We start from the raw sequence: 12,082 nt of genomic DNA, 5'->3' as shown, positions 1-12,082 counted from the left end.
CAAAAAGAAAATCGTAAATGACGTAATCTTTGGGGGCTTAGAAGATTTACGTTTAGGTTGGGGTGATGTTTTGGTTAGGTCCTTTGGAGGGACAGAAACATGTAAGCACGTGTGTTTATATGACTACTTGTGATGTGGTACCCTCTGTTCTCTGGTTCATGGGAATCGCAGGCCTGTCATTACTTTTTTTCCTGATATAAAATCACCAGAGGAATGTCTGCACCACACTCACACACTTTGTCTGACATCCCACTAAAACCATTTCCACACTGCCCCCAAAAGCCTCTTGCACTAAAAACAGCTTGTCTGCTCAACTGACCCTCAACCCTAGGCTGCTTGGAAGCTGCTGACTGCTCTCAGTCACTGTAACTGTGTCTTTAAAAGTAAAGGAGGGCTTGTACTACAAAAAACAAAGTTCCAGTAACAGCAACAGCAGCTGTGCTCCAAATCAGAGTGTGCTATTTAAAATAATCACAAAATAGATCTTAAGCTACAGCTCTGAGGCCTGAATTCAAGTCAAACATAAAAAAAAGAGAACCTGAACCATTACTTACTCTAATTTTATAATAAAAATGGATCAAATGAGTAGTTTAAATGTAAATGAAAGGAAAAGGAAATGATCACACAGCTCTTTAGTTTGAATTAAGTCTGCAGAACTTGATAGCATCTTTCAGTTCATTCATTTTGTGTTCTGGCAAGTATATTTTGCTGTTTTTCCATCCAAAATTCTTTGATTCTTTCGCCTGTTTTCAGTGAAAGCCTCTAATAAGCAAACATACAGACATAGTTAGATTCTACTAGATGGATCTAGTGGAGCATTTAGAAGTTAAAGAGTCAAATAAGATGGGGTGAAGATCAAAACTAGAGCTAAAAGTGGAATAACACTGGACCTACTCTGCATTTGCATGTGAAAACTGCTTTTTTCTCAGCTCCTGACAAGGTGTCAGGAGCAAGGTGAAGCAGTAGCCACAGCAGCATTACAGCAAAAAAAAATGAAATGTAGTACAGCTACGAATAGTCTGGAAAGGGACATTATAAAGTCTTATGAAGTGAATGGAAAAGAATTCTTAGCGTGCAATTTTAAATTATGCTTGATTTCTTTTCATACAAATTTCTCTCAAGAATAGAAAACAGAGTGACACAAAAACAAGATGTGACTAAGTGACAAAGACAGATTAGGTGATGAAAACTTCTATACAAGTCACAATAATTTCTACTGTGAGCTCCAGGATGTTTTCTTTGTATACAAGGCTGACCAGTGTTCTGCTGCTCTTTGTGGATTTAGCAAACCAAATTCAATCGATGTTACAAGAGCTATCGTGGCGATTCTCCAAGCCCTACAGATGACAAAGTGTATATAAAGGTAGAATTTAATGACTCTGTGACACTGACATGAACACCGCTGCTGCTCAGCACTAGTCCAATATATTACATCACTGTTAACGTTACCACAGTACTACAAACTAAACACTTTAGCAGTACACTTCCTGGTAATTTGATGTAACCTTTGAATAACACAAAATTGTAAGATATCCGTTTGTTCTGCAGGTTGTTTCACTAAATGAAAAACACAACTTCAGAACAATATCATATGTAGGCCCATTGTGTGTTTAAAAATCCTGAAATAAATGAGGAAATTTAATATAGCCTGTTAAATTCCTATGGAATTTTTCCCAACAGTGTTTCTATCCTATTCAATTCAATTCAATGTTATTTTTACAGTGCCATATCACAACAACAGTCGCCTCAAGGTGCTTTATATCAGCTAGACCCTACCATAATACAGTACATACAGAGAAAAACCCAACAATCATATGACCCCCTATGAGCAAACACTTTGGCGACAGTGGGAAGGAAAAACTCCCTTTTAACAGGATGAAACCTCCGGCAGAACCAGGCTCAGGGAGGGGCGGGGCCATCTGCCAGGACCAGCTGGGGAGAGAGAAGGAAGACAGGATAAAAGACATGCTGTGGAAGAGAGCCAGAGATTAATAACAAGTATGATTCAGTGCAGAGAGGTCTGTTAACATATAGTGAGTGAAGAAGAAATACTCATGCATCATGGGAATCCCCCAGCAGCCTACGCCTAATGCAGCAAATGTTTGCTACCTATAAAGTTTGTATCAAATGAGCAGTCCTTGCCTTTCAAAACAGCCTCCCTTTTTCCTCTCCTGTCCTGTAGTTTCCATCTCTGAGTCCAGTTCATCTACCATTCTTTTCTCTCTCTAGTTGTTCATTAGCTTGCAGACACATTATGTAAACGACTCATTATGTAAATGTTCCAGACCATTTCAGCCCCACGTGGAATAAATGATGCATAAATCACATATTTTTTGTCTCTTTGTCTCAGATTGGCACATCATAAAATAAAATGTGTGGAGTAAAAGTAAAAAGTTGTTACCTGAAAATTCTAATAGTAATGAAGTATTTGTACTTTGTTACGTTTATGTCTACATGCTGGTGGAAGCATGGTATTGCATTAAGTGTCTGCAACCCAAACAGGTTTCCCCCATCTAAATCTAGAGCCCTTACCACTGTCAGTGTTCGGAAGGTTACTTTTAAAATGTATTCCACTACAGATTACAGAATACATGCCCCAAAATGTATTCTGTAACGTATTCCGTTACGTTACTCAATGAGAGTAACGTATTCTGAATACTTTGGATTACTTAATATATTATCATGCTTTTTTACAACTACATGAATGTACTATTGCTGTGTGATTTATTACTTTTACTGAAGGTCCGCGGCTCTGAACCGTAGTAAAGGGACCTCTGGCTAATAAGTCGGGTTCCGTGTCGGGCTCGTAGCCGAAAACTAGCTTTACTTTGTTGTCTGGGTCAACTTTGCTGCGAGAGACAGAGAAAGGCGTTGAAAGGCTGCTCCAACTGAACTTATTGTTTCAGAGGAAAACACGAACACAGTGTACAGTCGAGTCTTAATAGCTTACTTACAACTGGGCTCGTCAGGCACTCTTCTTGGCTGCAGTGGTTATTATTATATTTACATGCTTCCAGCTCCCGTTTTTGCTCGATGACAGCTCGTACTTTCCCACTCTCCTTTTTCTCGCTGACAGACACATAACGGGTATGGCAGTCCATTCTCCCTGCAGCACGGACTACACTGCCCATCAGGCTACATTCTTTAGAGCTATGCCTGTAGCATTCTGCCTATTAGCTTAGTACAACAACAACAACGAAAAGGCGCTCTCTCACCCAGGAAACACAAAGTCGCAGAGAGCGCGCGTCATCCTGTAACCATGGTAACCGTAACGCTGCCGCCTGGAACCACGGAATATAGCTGTCAAACAAAACCCAAACAGTCCTGACCTGCGACAATATGAAACAGGAAAATACCGCCGTGTAATCCATTTATTTCAACAAAGTAACTGTATTCTAAATACCACCTTTTTAAATGGTAACTGTAACGGAATACAGTTACTCATATTTTGTATTTTAAATACGTAACGGCGGTACATGTATTCCGTTACTCCCCAACACTGACCACTGTTAATCCATTTGTTTATACTGATGCATGTGCAGTGGATTAGATTTCTTTATAGCATATGAAAGGGAATCCTTGTATTGTCAATTGCAGAAAACCTCAGCATCTCGGCATTGCATGCATATATAAATGGAATGATTGATAAAGCTTTGCAGCCTTTGCAGTTAGCAACTAAAGAGCAGATATTTTCTCAGTTGTGGAGGACAAAGTCAAGCTGAAAGTGAAACAAACAGATAAGTAGCTCTGTATCTAAATAGGTCAGCTGATAATGTAGTTACCGTAACTTTGTGAGGTGGGGATTGCTCTGCTGCCTCTAACTGGTCAAACATGAATAAATGCAGCTTTCACTTTTAAATCATTTTAGTTTCACTTACCTGATCCAAATACATTAAAGCCTAAACCACTAAAATTACATTTATTGTACTTCTGACCCCAAAAAATTTAATATAAATTTACATATTTGATTGATAGTTTTTTTGCTACATCTGGCATGTTTTGTGTAGTTTATTGCTTACAGCTTTTGATCTTAAGCAAACAAAAACATATAAGGGTGTTATGGCTAGAGAAATGACACTGATGATGTAGAAGTCTCATAAACTAATGATACAGTTGGAGTTAGAAGTGATGTTAGATGTGAACAAAACAGTCATAAATAGGAAACATGACACAGTTTTAATTAACTGCTTTGAAAAAAAAATCAGTGTCAACAGAATCAGCATACAGATATATTTAATTCTTAAAAGATTTACAATATCTTACATATGGTACATATTCTATTGAAAAGCGGGATAAACGATCTTTGGCACACTCAGTTTCCTGGTGATACAGACAGAAAACATACACAGTTGTAAAAAATACATCTTTATATAGTCTTTTGATCTCTGCATAAGCGCTGTAGAAGGAAGACTTTCCCTTTTAGCTTTGATTTGTCATCTGCATTACAGTTTATGTCTCTGTGTACAACGTGCCTGCTTATCTGGAAAAAAAAGTTAAGGCATAGCTTGGTAGAAAGAAAAAGAGAACACACACATACATTCACACACCCACAGACACGTATTCCTTTAATTTCCTGCTGGTGAGGATTCAATCTGTAGCATCATTAGTGTTAAGGTGCTGCTGACAGTTTGGCTCAAAGTTGAACACACAAAGGCACTTTCAAGGAAAAGGCACGTTAGAGTACATAAAAACATCTGTAATAAGTATTAGGTGGTAAAGTGCACACTGAATATCTTTGGTATAGGATGTATTGCCCAGTTTGTTTCTCATGGAGAGACCTTGAAGAGAAGCCTGTCAGACTCGCCACACTCAGCGTATCTCGAGAAGCTTCCAGTTATCTTTTTTGGTTCTGTAGCTATCAGCTGATTATGTCGAGCCACATCTTAGATGTGGCGAAGACCAAAAGCATCCAAAAGTTGATCTTTGCTGGGCTACAATGACAGATGACGCTGCGACTCACACTCGGCTTGGCTCAAAGTCCTAGAAGAGCTGAGCTCCAGGACACTATTCAGAGTTCAGTCCTCAGTCCCATCCCAGGAAGTGGCATTTTTCTCACTTCTTGTCGCTAATGGAGCAGTCCACAGCTATGATGTTTTGTATTTCTGTAATTTTCACTTCCTCCTCTGGGATCTCCACCTCTACTGGGATCTTTAGTTCCTCTACAATCTTCTCCGCCGAGGAGCTCCGGCTGGACAGCTTGCCCATCTCGTCTTCCAGCTCAGAGATGCGTTCGGCAATGCAGTGTGCAGTGAGGCGGGCCTCGGGATCGTGGTCCCAGCATTCCTTAATGGTGGCGCACATCACTGCCATGCCCTGTAGAGGGAGGCAGAGAGCATGTGTTATCAGATAGAAACCTTTTAAAAGAGAGAGAGTGCTAGGAGAATTCTACAAAAGCAAAGATGAGTGCAGAAATAAAACTATTCTATATATGTAGTTTTTATATCCCAGTGACCACTGAAATAAAAGTCAGATAATTCCAAGATAGTCACGGAATGCTGAGACTTGGTTAGTTTAGTTAAAAATTTCTTACACATGAAATCAAACCAGTTATAGTGGTTTTAAGAGAAGTTATAAATGTACAAGCACTGAAGTTAAAAAGCAAATTAAAAGCAACACTTTCATTATTTAGAAGCAGTGAACTCAGTCGGTTTTACATGTTACAAATGCATAAGGCAGCTTTCACCTCATTAAACCAAAGTTTAGCTAATTGCCATTTTACAGTGAGCAGAGTAAAGTTGGAGGCACCTCTACTGGGACTAAACTGTTATTAAAACCGAACCCGTCTCCGTATTTAGAAGGTGGCTGACTGTAGCACAGTCAGTAAAGAGGCTGCCTGGAACCGCCGTGACTAAAAAGGTTGTAGTATTTATTGTACTTCAACTTTAATGCATCACATTTGTTAGAGAGCGATGCTCTTTTTTTCCTGCCTTCCTTCTTTCACCCCAACCGGTCACAGCAGATGGCCGCCCCTCCCTGAGCCTGGTTCTGCCGGAGGTTTCTTCCTGTTAAAAGGGAGTTTTTCCTTCCAACTGTCACCAAAGTGTTTGCTCACAGGGGGTCATATGCTTGTTGGGTTTTTCCCTGTATGTATTATTGTAGGGTCTACCTTACAATATAAAGATCCTTGTGGCAACTGTTATTGTAATTTGGCGCTGAATTGAATCTTCCACTCATGTGATTGGCATTTATATCAGCATTAACATGTCTCTCTGTCTCTGCTGTCTTCACACAAACAAGCAAAGCAATTTATGATTAGGATTTACCAAAAAGATGGATTGAATATAGGGAAAGTGTTAAACGCAAAACTGTTTAAAGAGCAAAGAGACGAGCCTATGCTGAGAAATGTTTTCAAGTGTCAAAGGCTGGCTTTTACTCTTTTACTGCAAAAATTATTTTTTTAAACTTGTTTTCACTCCATTGTGCTGATTAGCTAAGAGTCCATCACACAGGTAAAATAACTAAACTAAACCAAAGAAAAATAATAATAAGCATAGAAAAATAAATAAACTACAACAAGTACAATGTACAAAAGGGGATACATTATCGTATAAATTAGTTAAACATACTATTACATTCAAAATGTACACTTGTGTTATATAAAATTATGTGCGCAAAAATTCGTGACAATAGATACATATTTACTAATGTAAAATATGAAACTTATTTGAGTGTTCACACTCAATTGATTGATTGTGTTATTTTAATTTTCATCCTAACTTTTGTTCTACATTGTAGAAAGCTGCATCTAAAATTTTGATTAGTACTGCAGTCTAACGCACTCACCTGGTGCCTGAGCCAGCTGTCGGGGATCTCAGGCCTCCCTCTGTCTCTCAGCACATTGTCCTTCATGCTCTCCACACAGGGGTGCTCTCGCACTTTAGAGCCGTACGCCGGCTCGTAATCCTTTACTTCTGCAAAACACAAGCACAACTCACAGATCAGACATGGACTGCAGACCCTAAACTGAGCTGCCACATCCTTCTTTACAGCCACGTGTATGTACCAGTATTTGTCATTTTCAAAATCTTGAAAGGTGCGTATGATGATATGTGAAAATTGTAAGATAAAGAAGAAAAGGAAAGAGAGGGAGAGGGAGACTGAGTGTGACAGGTGGCTGAGTTAACCTTATTAGAAAGTGCAAAAGCATCCTGGTATGAGGTCATTACACCCCAAAACCACTGAGCTTGAATTTCCACCCGAGCTGTGAGCCTTGTGCACTGGCACCAATAATGCTGACAGTGGGAAAGAATTGCTTTTATGAAGCTTTGGCGGGAGGAAAAATGCCCACTTTGGCACTCGAATGACGATCGTGTCTAAAAACAAACAAATCAGCTTCCGCTAACAAGCCATTATTTGCAACCTCAGAGCAAAGAACACCAAAATAGCAACCTGTTATTTTTTTTACTCTTTTATGCTCAGAAAATAGCTGGGGTGCAGGGGGTGGGAGGGCATCATGTTGAAACCATGAAAAATGAAAAACAAGGCTCTGGGATTGGGTCCAGACCTCATGAAACCGAATTCACAACAGCTGCAGTCTGCCTCCAGCCCTGAAAGGAAGGCTCCCAGGATCTCACAGTTGCTGTGTAATGAGATACTAATCACTGCAAACTCATTTCTGTTTGCCCATCTGACACCGGAAATGATGCACAAATAATTAGCAAATAATCTATCCCTGGACGTCAGTGTTCTTATGCTTAATAACAAAGTGTTCTTCCCAACCTGTTAAACACTGGGTATTATTCTCTAATAAACTGTCATTTGTGCTACATTTTGTTGCAGTTAAACTTTTCTCTGTTCTGCTGCCTCCAAACTAATGGTCTTTGGAAGTCCATTTGATTCTAAAGGGAACTAAATCCTGACCTGGTGAGTCACACAGGTCACACACAGTCCGGTGTCTGGGTGGATCTCTGGGTGTTTTAGTCAGTTGAGGCTGACCACATTTTAGACCAGGTCTAAATATCCTTGACTCTATTTGGGCTAAGTACTCGGTTTCCCTTTACATTCGGTCTCTCGTTTCACTAGTTTGGTTTGCAGTTCTTAAAGGCCTGCTGCTCAATGTTCATTCGTGAACTTTCAACAGCCTCACAACCATTTAACTGGCACCTCTGAACCTTCAAATCATCTCACATTGTCTGCAACAGCACTTTAAGAACTTGGAAATTTTTCTAAACTTAAAGTGTATTTACCACCTTTGACCAAAGATGCAGTCATTGGTATGTCACTACCTATAGTAAAATCCTAAATTTCCAAACTCAATATCCTTTATGAGATACAGAAGTCATTTCTCAATATTTACCATCTACATGCATTTTTCTATATTTTCACTACCTAAACATTTTTGGTACAGTATAAATTATGCTATACTATAATTTGCTATTACCGTTAAAACTACAGCTACAAATTTTACTCCCTTGTTTGTTTAAAATGACACTAGAAATGATGGGAGATTACACTGGAAGTCAAGGGCTGCATTATGAAGCACTACCAGAGCAAGCTAGGCTAATTAGCTAATGCTAACACACAGCTGTCATTTAAGCTAACCAGTGTTTTTTTTCCTGCATGTATCTTTAATAAAGGACTTATTATCTGAATAAGCTTTAAGTGATGAGTGTCAATTCCCCATTTTAAATTTATTTTTGTACAGTGAGAGAGTGGAAACACGAATTCAGAAAGATCAGAGTTGAGGAAAGCGGCACTTGTAGCTGTTCAAATTCCCATTTAATCTCAAAGCACTTAGTAAATGTCTACATAGCTATGTATATTTCCATATCAACTAGATGCTTTGATGTAGTGGTTAGCAGAATGATGCGGTGAAATATATGATAAGTGATGCAGTTTCATATAACCACGTGCAGCCCTGCTGCTTATCCTCAAATACAGGAAGTTAGGAGGTTGGGGTAAAATTCCGCAGACAGGAAACTGGAGGGCTAGGATTGGGACTATGTGCAGAAACGCTGACTCTACAGACCCACACTTCCTGTTTTGACATGTGGAAGTTCCCTCAGTTTTAGTATTTTAAAACAGGACCCAGCCGGGCATGGCCCATTCCCTGCAGGGCTATTTATGCCAGGCCTGGTATTGTCCTCTGCTTTCTGCTGTTTAGATCTCCTGCTGTGGAGCTGGTATAAATACCACACATTTTCCTGGACTGCATACAGCTGAAGCACAGAGTTGAAAACAGAAATAAAAAGAGGTGGAGTACCTTCTAAACATCAAGACATCACAGAGTGGAAAAGGTCCTATTTCATGCTCCATTACTGATTTGGCTCTTGTACACTTGTCCTTTTTCTGTGAATGATATACGGGGACTACACGTGCGGTCTACATGAGGTGGGGCCTGTTTTCCTTCTCTGGACCTTTGAAAAGCTATGAGAAGAATTTCATCTGTGTTTTGAGAGGAGATTTCAAAAGAGACTGCAACTTCAGCTTCAGTCTCACTTTCCTCTTGCTGTCTGGGGCCCGCAGTTAAAATCCCGGTATATTCAATCTAAGTGCTGGAAAGTGGTTTACGACAGTTTCCTTTTCAGATTATCTGTCTGAAACCTTTGTGGCCTGAAGGTTAGCAGAAACCCCGTGGCTGGCTACGCTGTCTGGGATCTGCTATCTCCAGACAAACATCTCCATGTTTGGCGTTTGAGAGATTTCAGACTCTCGAGAGAAGTATAACATGAAACTGATCCCACACTGATGCAAAACAAACTACATTGCAAGAAATGAACCTGCGTAAACTCTAATGAACCACACTGTCATCGAAACAAAATCTCCTCTCCACAGAAACAAAGAATCCGCCCATCTCTAGAGAAAGTTGTGGGCTGAATTCCTGTGGCAGGTTTGTGGCTAGCACTTGGGGGTGCTGTGAAGTTTAATGTCAGTGCTGTTAGTAGTACTTTGATGGGGGGGGGGGTTACAAGTTGAAATAGCAGATTCCCTCCAAATGAATACCTGAAACTTAAAAGAAAGAAGCAGTCAGTCCTATCTTCATGTCTGTTCTCATTTGATTGGTTTGTTTGGAATTACTGTATTCTTCAGCTCTTTGTCTGTTTAGTCTTATTTGACTTGTCTTTTACTGTTATTGCTCTTTATCTGTGTTATTTTTATTTTAATGGATAATTTAGTATCTGACCGGAGATGACACACTTAGTTATCTTGAAATGTTTACACTCAGCTGCCAGTTTATGTAAGATACACTTAGCTAAAAATAACTAAAAGCTATTTAGAGAATTTAGAGAAAAAGAAAAGAAAAAAAAAGCCACCAACAGAGATGTTATAGTAATATAAAATATATTGCACAGCTATGACATCAAAATGATGTGGCGCATGGACCTGGGTCCTCTCAGGGTGTCCTGTGGGAGCCTATTCGTTGTAGGACTTAAGTGGGTCGAGCTCATTCTCCTGCACCTGGTGCATTTATTGTTCACCCAACCATCCATTTTCTACTGATTATACATCACTTTAAAATGAGATTCCAATGCAAGGATGCTTCATTGAATTAAACACCTGTTGCTTCAACTCTTCTCTTCTTGTGTGTCTCTCTCCCTCCTTACTTTGCATCTCTGATGAGAGGGAGTAAGACATGAGAAGAGGATGAGAGGAAAGGGAGGACGTGCAAACTAAGAAATGAGAAAAGGAGTATATCTTAAGAGTTCCACTTCCTGTGGAAATGTTGAACAAAATATCCTGCTAGGGAACATGGCGTACCCCTGTTGTTGCCAGAGGTACAGCAACAGTTAGAGGGGTGTTAAATGTTAAAGTAAGCAGCACAGATGTATCCAAGATTTCCCAGTAGAAAATTGCATTGTAATAAAATTGTAAATATTCTTCACCGTACGTGTAATAATTTTAAAATTAGTCACAAACTAAGTCCTACACACTCAGTGTCGAGAAATTCTTCAATTTAAACATCATCAGGGCAGGATTGTTCTTAAGGGCTGACCACGTTACTTTTAGCTAAACGGATCGAATGAACTGGCAACTGAGATTACAATAACCCTACAGTAATTACAGAGAGTGGTATCAGTCTTGTCTAAGGTAAAAAGTGAGCGTATTTCCAAAATGTTGATCATTAACTTCTGTGTTCTTTTAGCTTTTTATCAACCCCTCACGAGCTGCTGCTAATGGCAGTGTCCCTACGTGGCCCACAAGGCTTTTGCTTGGCATGGTGCAAACCTTTCTCCCTGCTCCATTTACTCTGCATAACCCTCAGCCTGAACATGCGGGCCCTGCCGCGCCCTGCAGGCTAATTCAGGATAAGTAAATAAAATGCTCAGAGACCCACGGAGAATGTACTATAAGTGACCACAACAACAATGCCAGAGCAGGGTAGTATTTCGATCCACCATTCTGACCCCTGTTGTTGCGGTGGAGACAGAGGAAATACACACACACACACACACACACACACACACACACACACACACACACACACACACACACACACACACACACACACACACACACACTCCCAGATTGAGACATGGAAACAGGATGAGATGAGGGCATCTGTCTAAGACCTCCATTTCTGTTACACTGTCTCCAGGTGACTCTCTTACTCTGAAGAAACACACACACTCTGTGTAGACAGAGGAAATAAACACACACACACACACACACACACACACACACACACACACACACACACACACACACACACACACACACACACACACACTGGAATGTGACTGTCTCATTCTAAATATCTCAGACTGTCTAGAAAAGCCCAAGAGACAGAGGGAACAACATAAACCACAGAGAGTCCCTCTCTACTCTAAGGAGACTGGAATAAAACACACAAAACAAATTTGTGTGAGCTGTACTTCATTAAAAGGTCCTATCTGAGATTTAAAGTCTATAGTACAATCTAATTTTGCGAGGTGAGAATTACTGATAGAAAGATTTTTGATCAAAGTGACCTTAATACAGGACTCACACACCCTCATGTACATAAGAGTGAGATGATTCCTTTCCAGCACTGAAACAAAACTGGTGGTATCAAAACTCACTTTCCTAATTGTGTGCGTGTTTAGCTACTGTAAGGTAGTAGTGTGTTGTTGCCCTACAGATTGTTCCTTGTCCTCGATTCTCG

General features: G+C 40.0%; 1 protein-coding gene across 2 annotated transcripts in view; it reads right to left on the bottom strand.

The window, feature by feature from the left end:
• Positions 1 to 4,216: 4,216 nt before the first annotated feature.
• Positions 4,217 to 12,082, bottom strand: part of tgfbr2b (transforming growth factor beta receptor 2b) — a 48,103-nt gene continuing 40,237 nt past the window's right edge. For both annotated transcript variants that reach the window (XM_063485801.1, XM_063485802.1), the window contains 2 exons: positions 6,784 to 6,911; positions 4,217 to 5,313 (listed from right to left, as the gene is read on the bottom strand). In XM_063485801.1, coding sequence (XP_063341871.1) covers positions 5,053 to 5,313; positions 6,784 to 6,911 — 389 coding nt within the window. In that variant the 3' untranslated portion in view covers positions 4,217 to 5,052. The remainder of the gene's footprint in view (positions 5,314 to 6,783; positions 6,912 to 12,082) is intronic.

Source organism: Pelmatolapia mariae, linkage group LG10_11 (genome assembly GCF_036321145.2).
Source record: "Pelmatolapia mariae isolate MD_Pm_ZW linkage group LG10_11, Pm_UMD_F_2, whole genome shotgun sequence".
In the NCBI taxonomy this organism is placed as follows: domain Eukaryota; kingdom Metazoa; phylum Chordata; class Actinopteri; order Cichliformes; family Cichlidae; genus Pelmatolapia; species Pelmatolapia mariae.
Note: the sequence above shows the minus strand (reverse complement) of the source record. Positions and strands in the feature narration are given on the sequence as shown.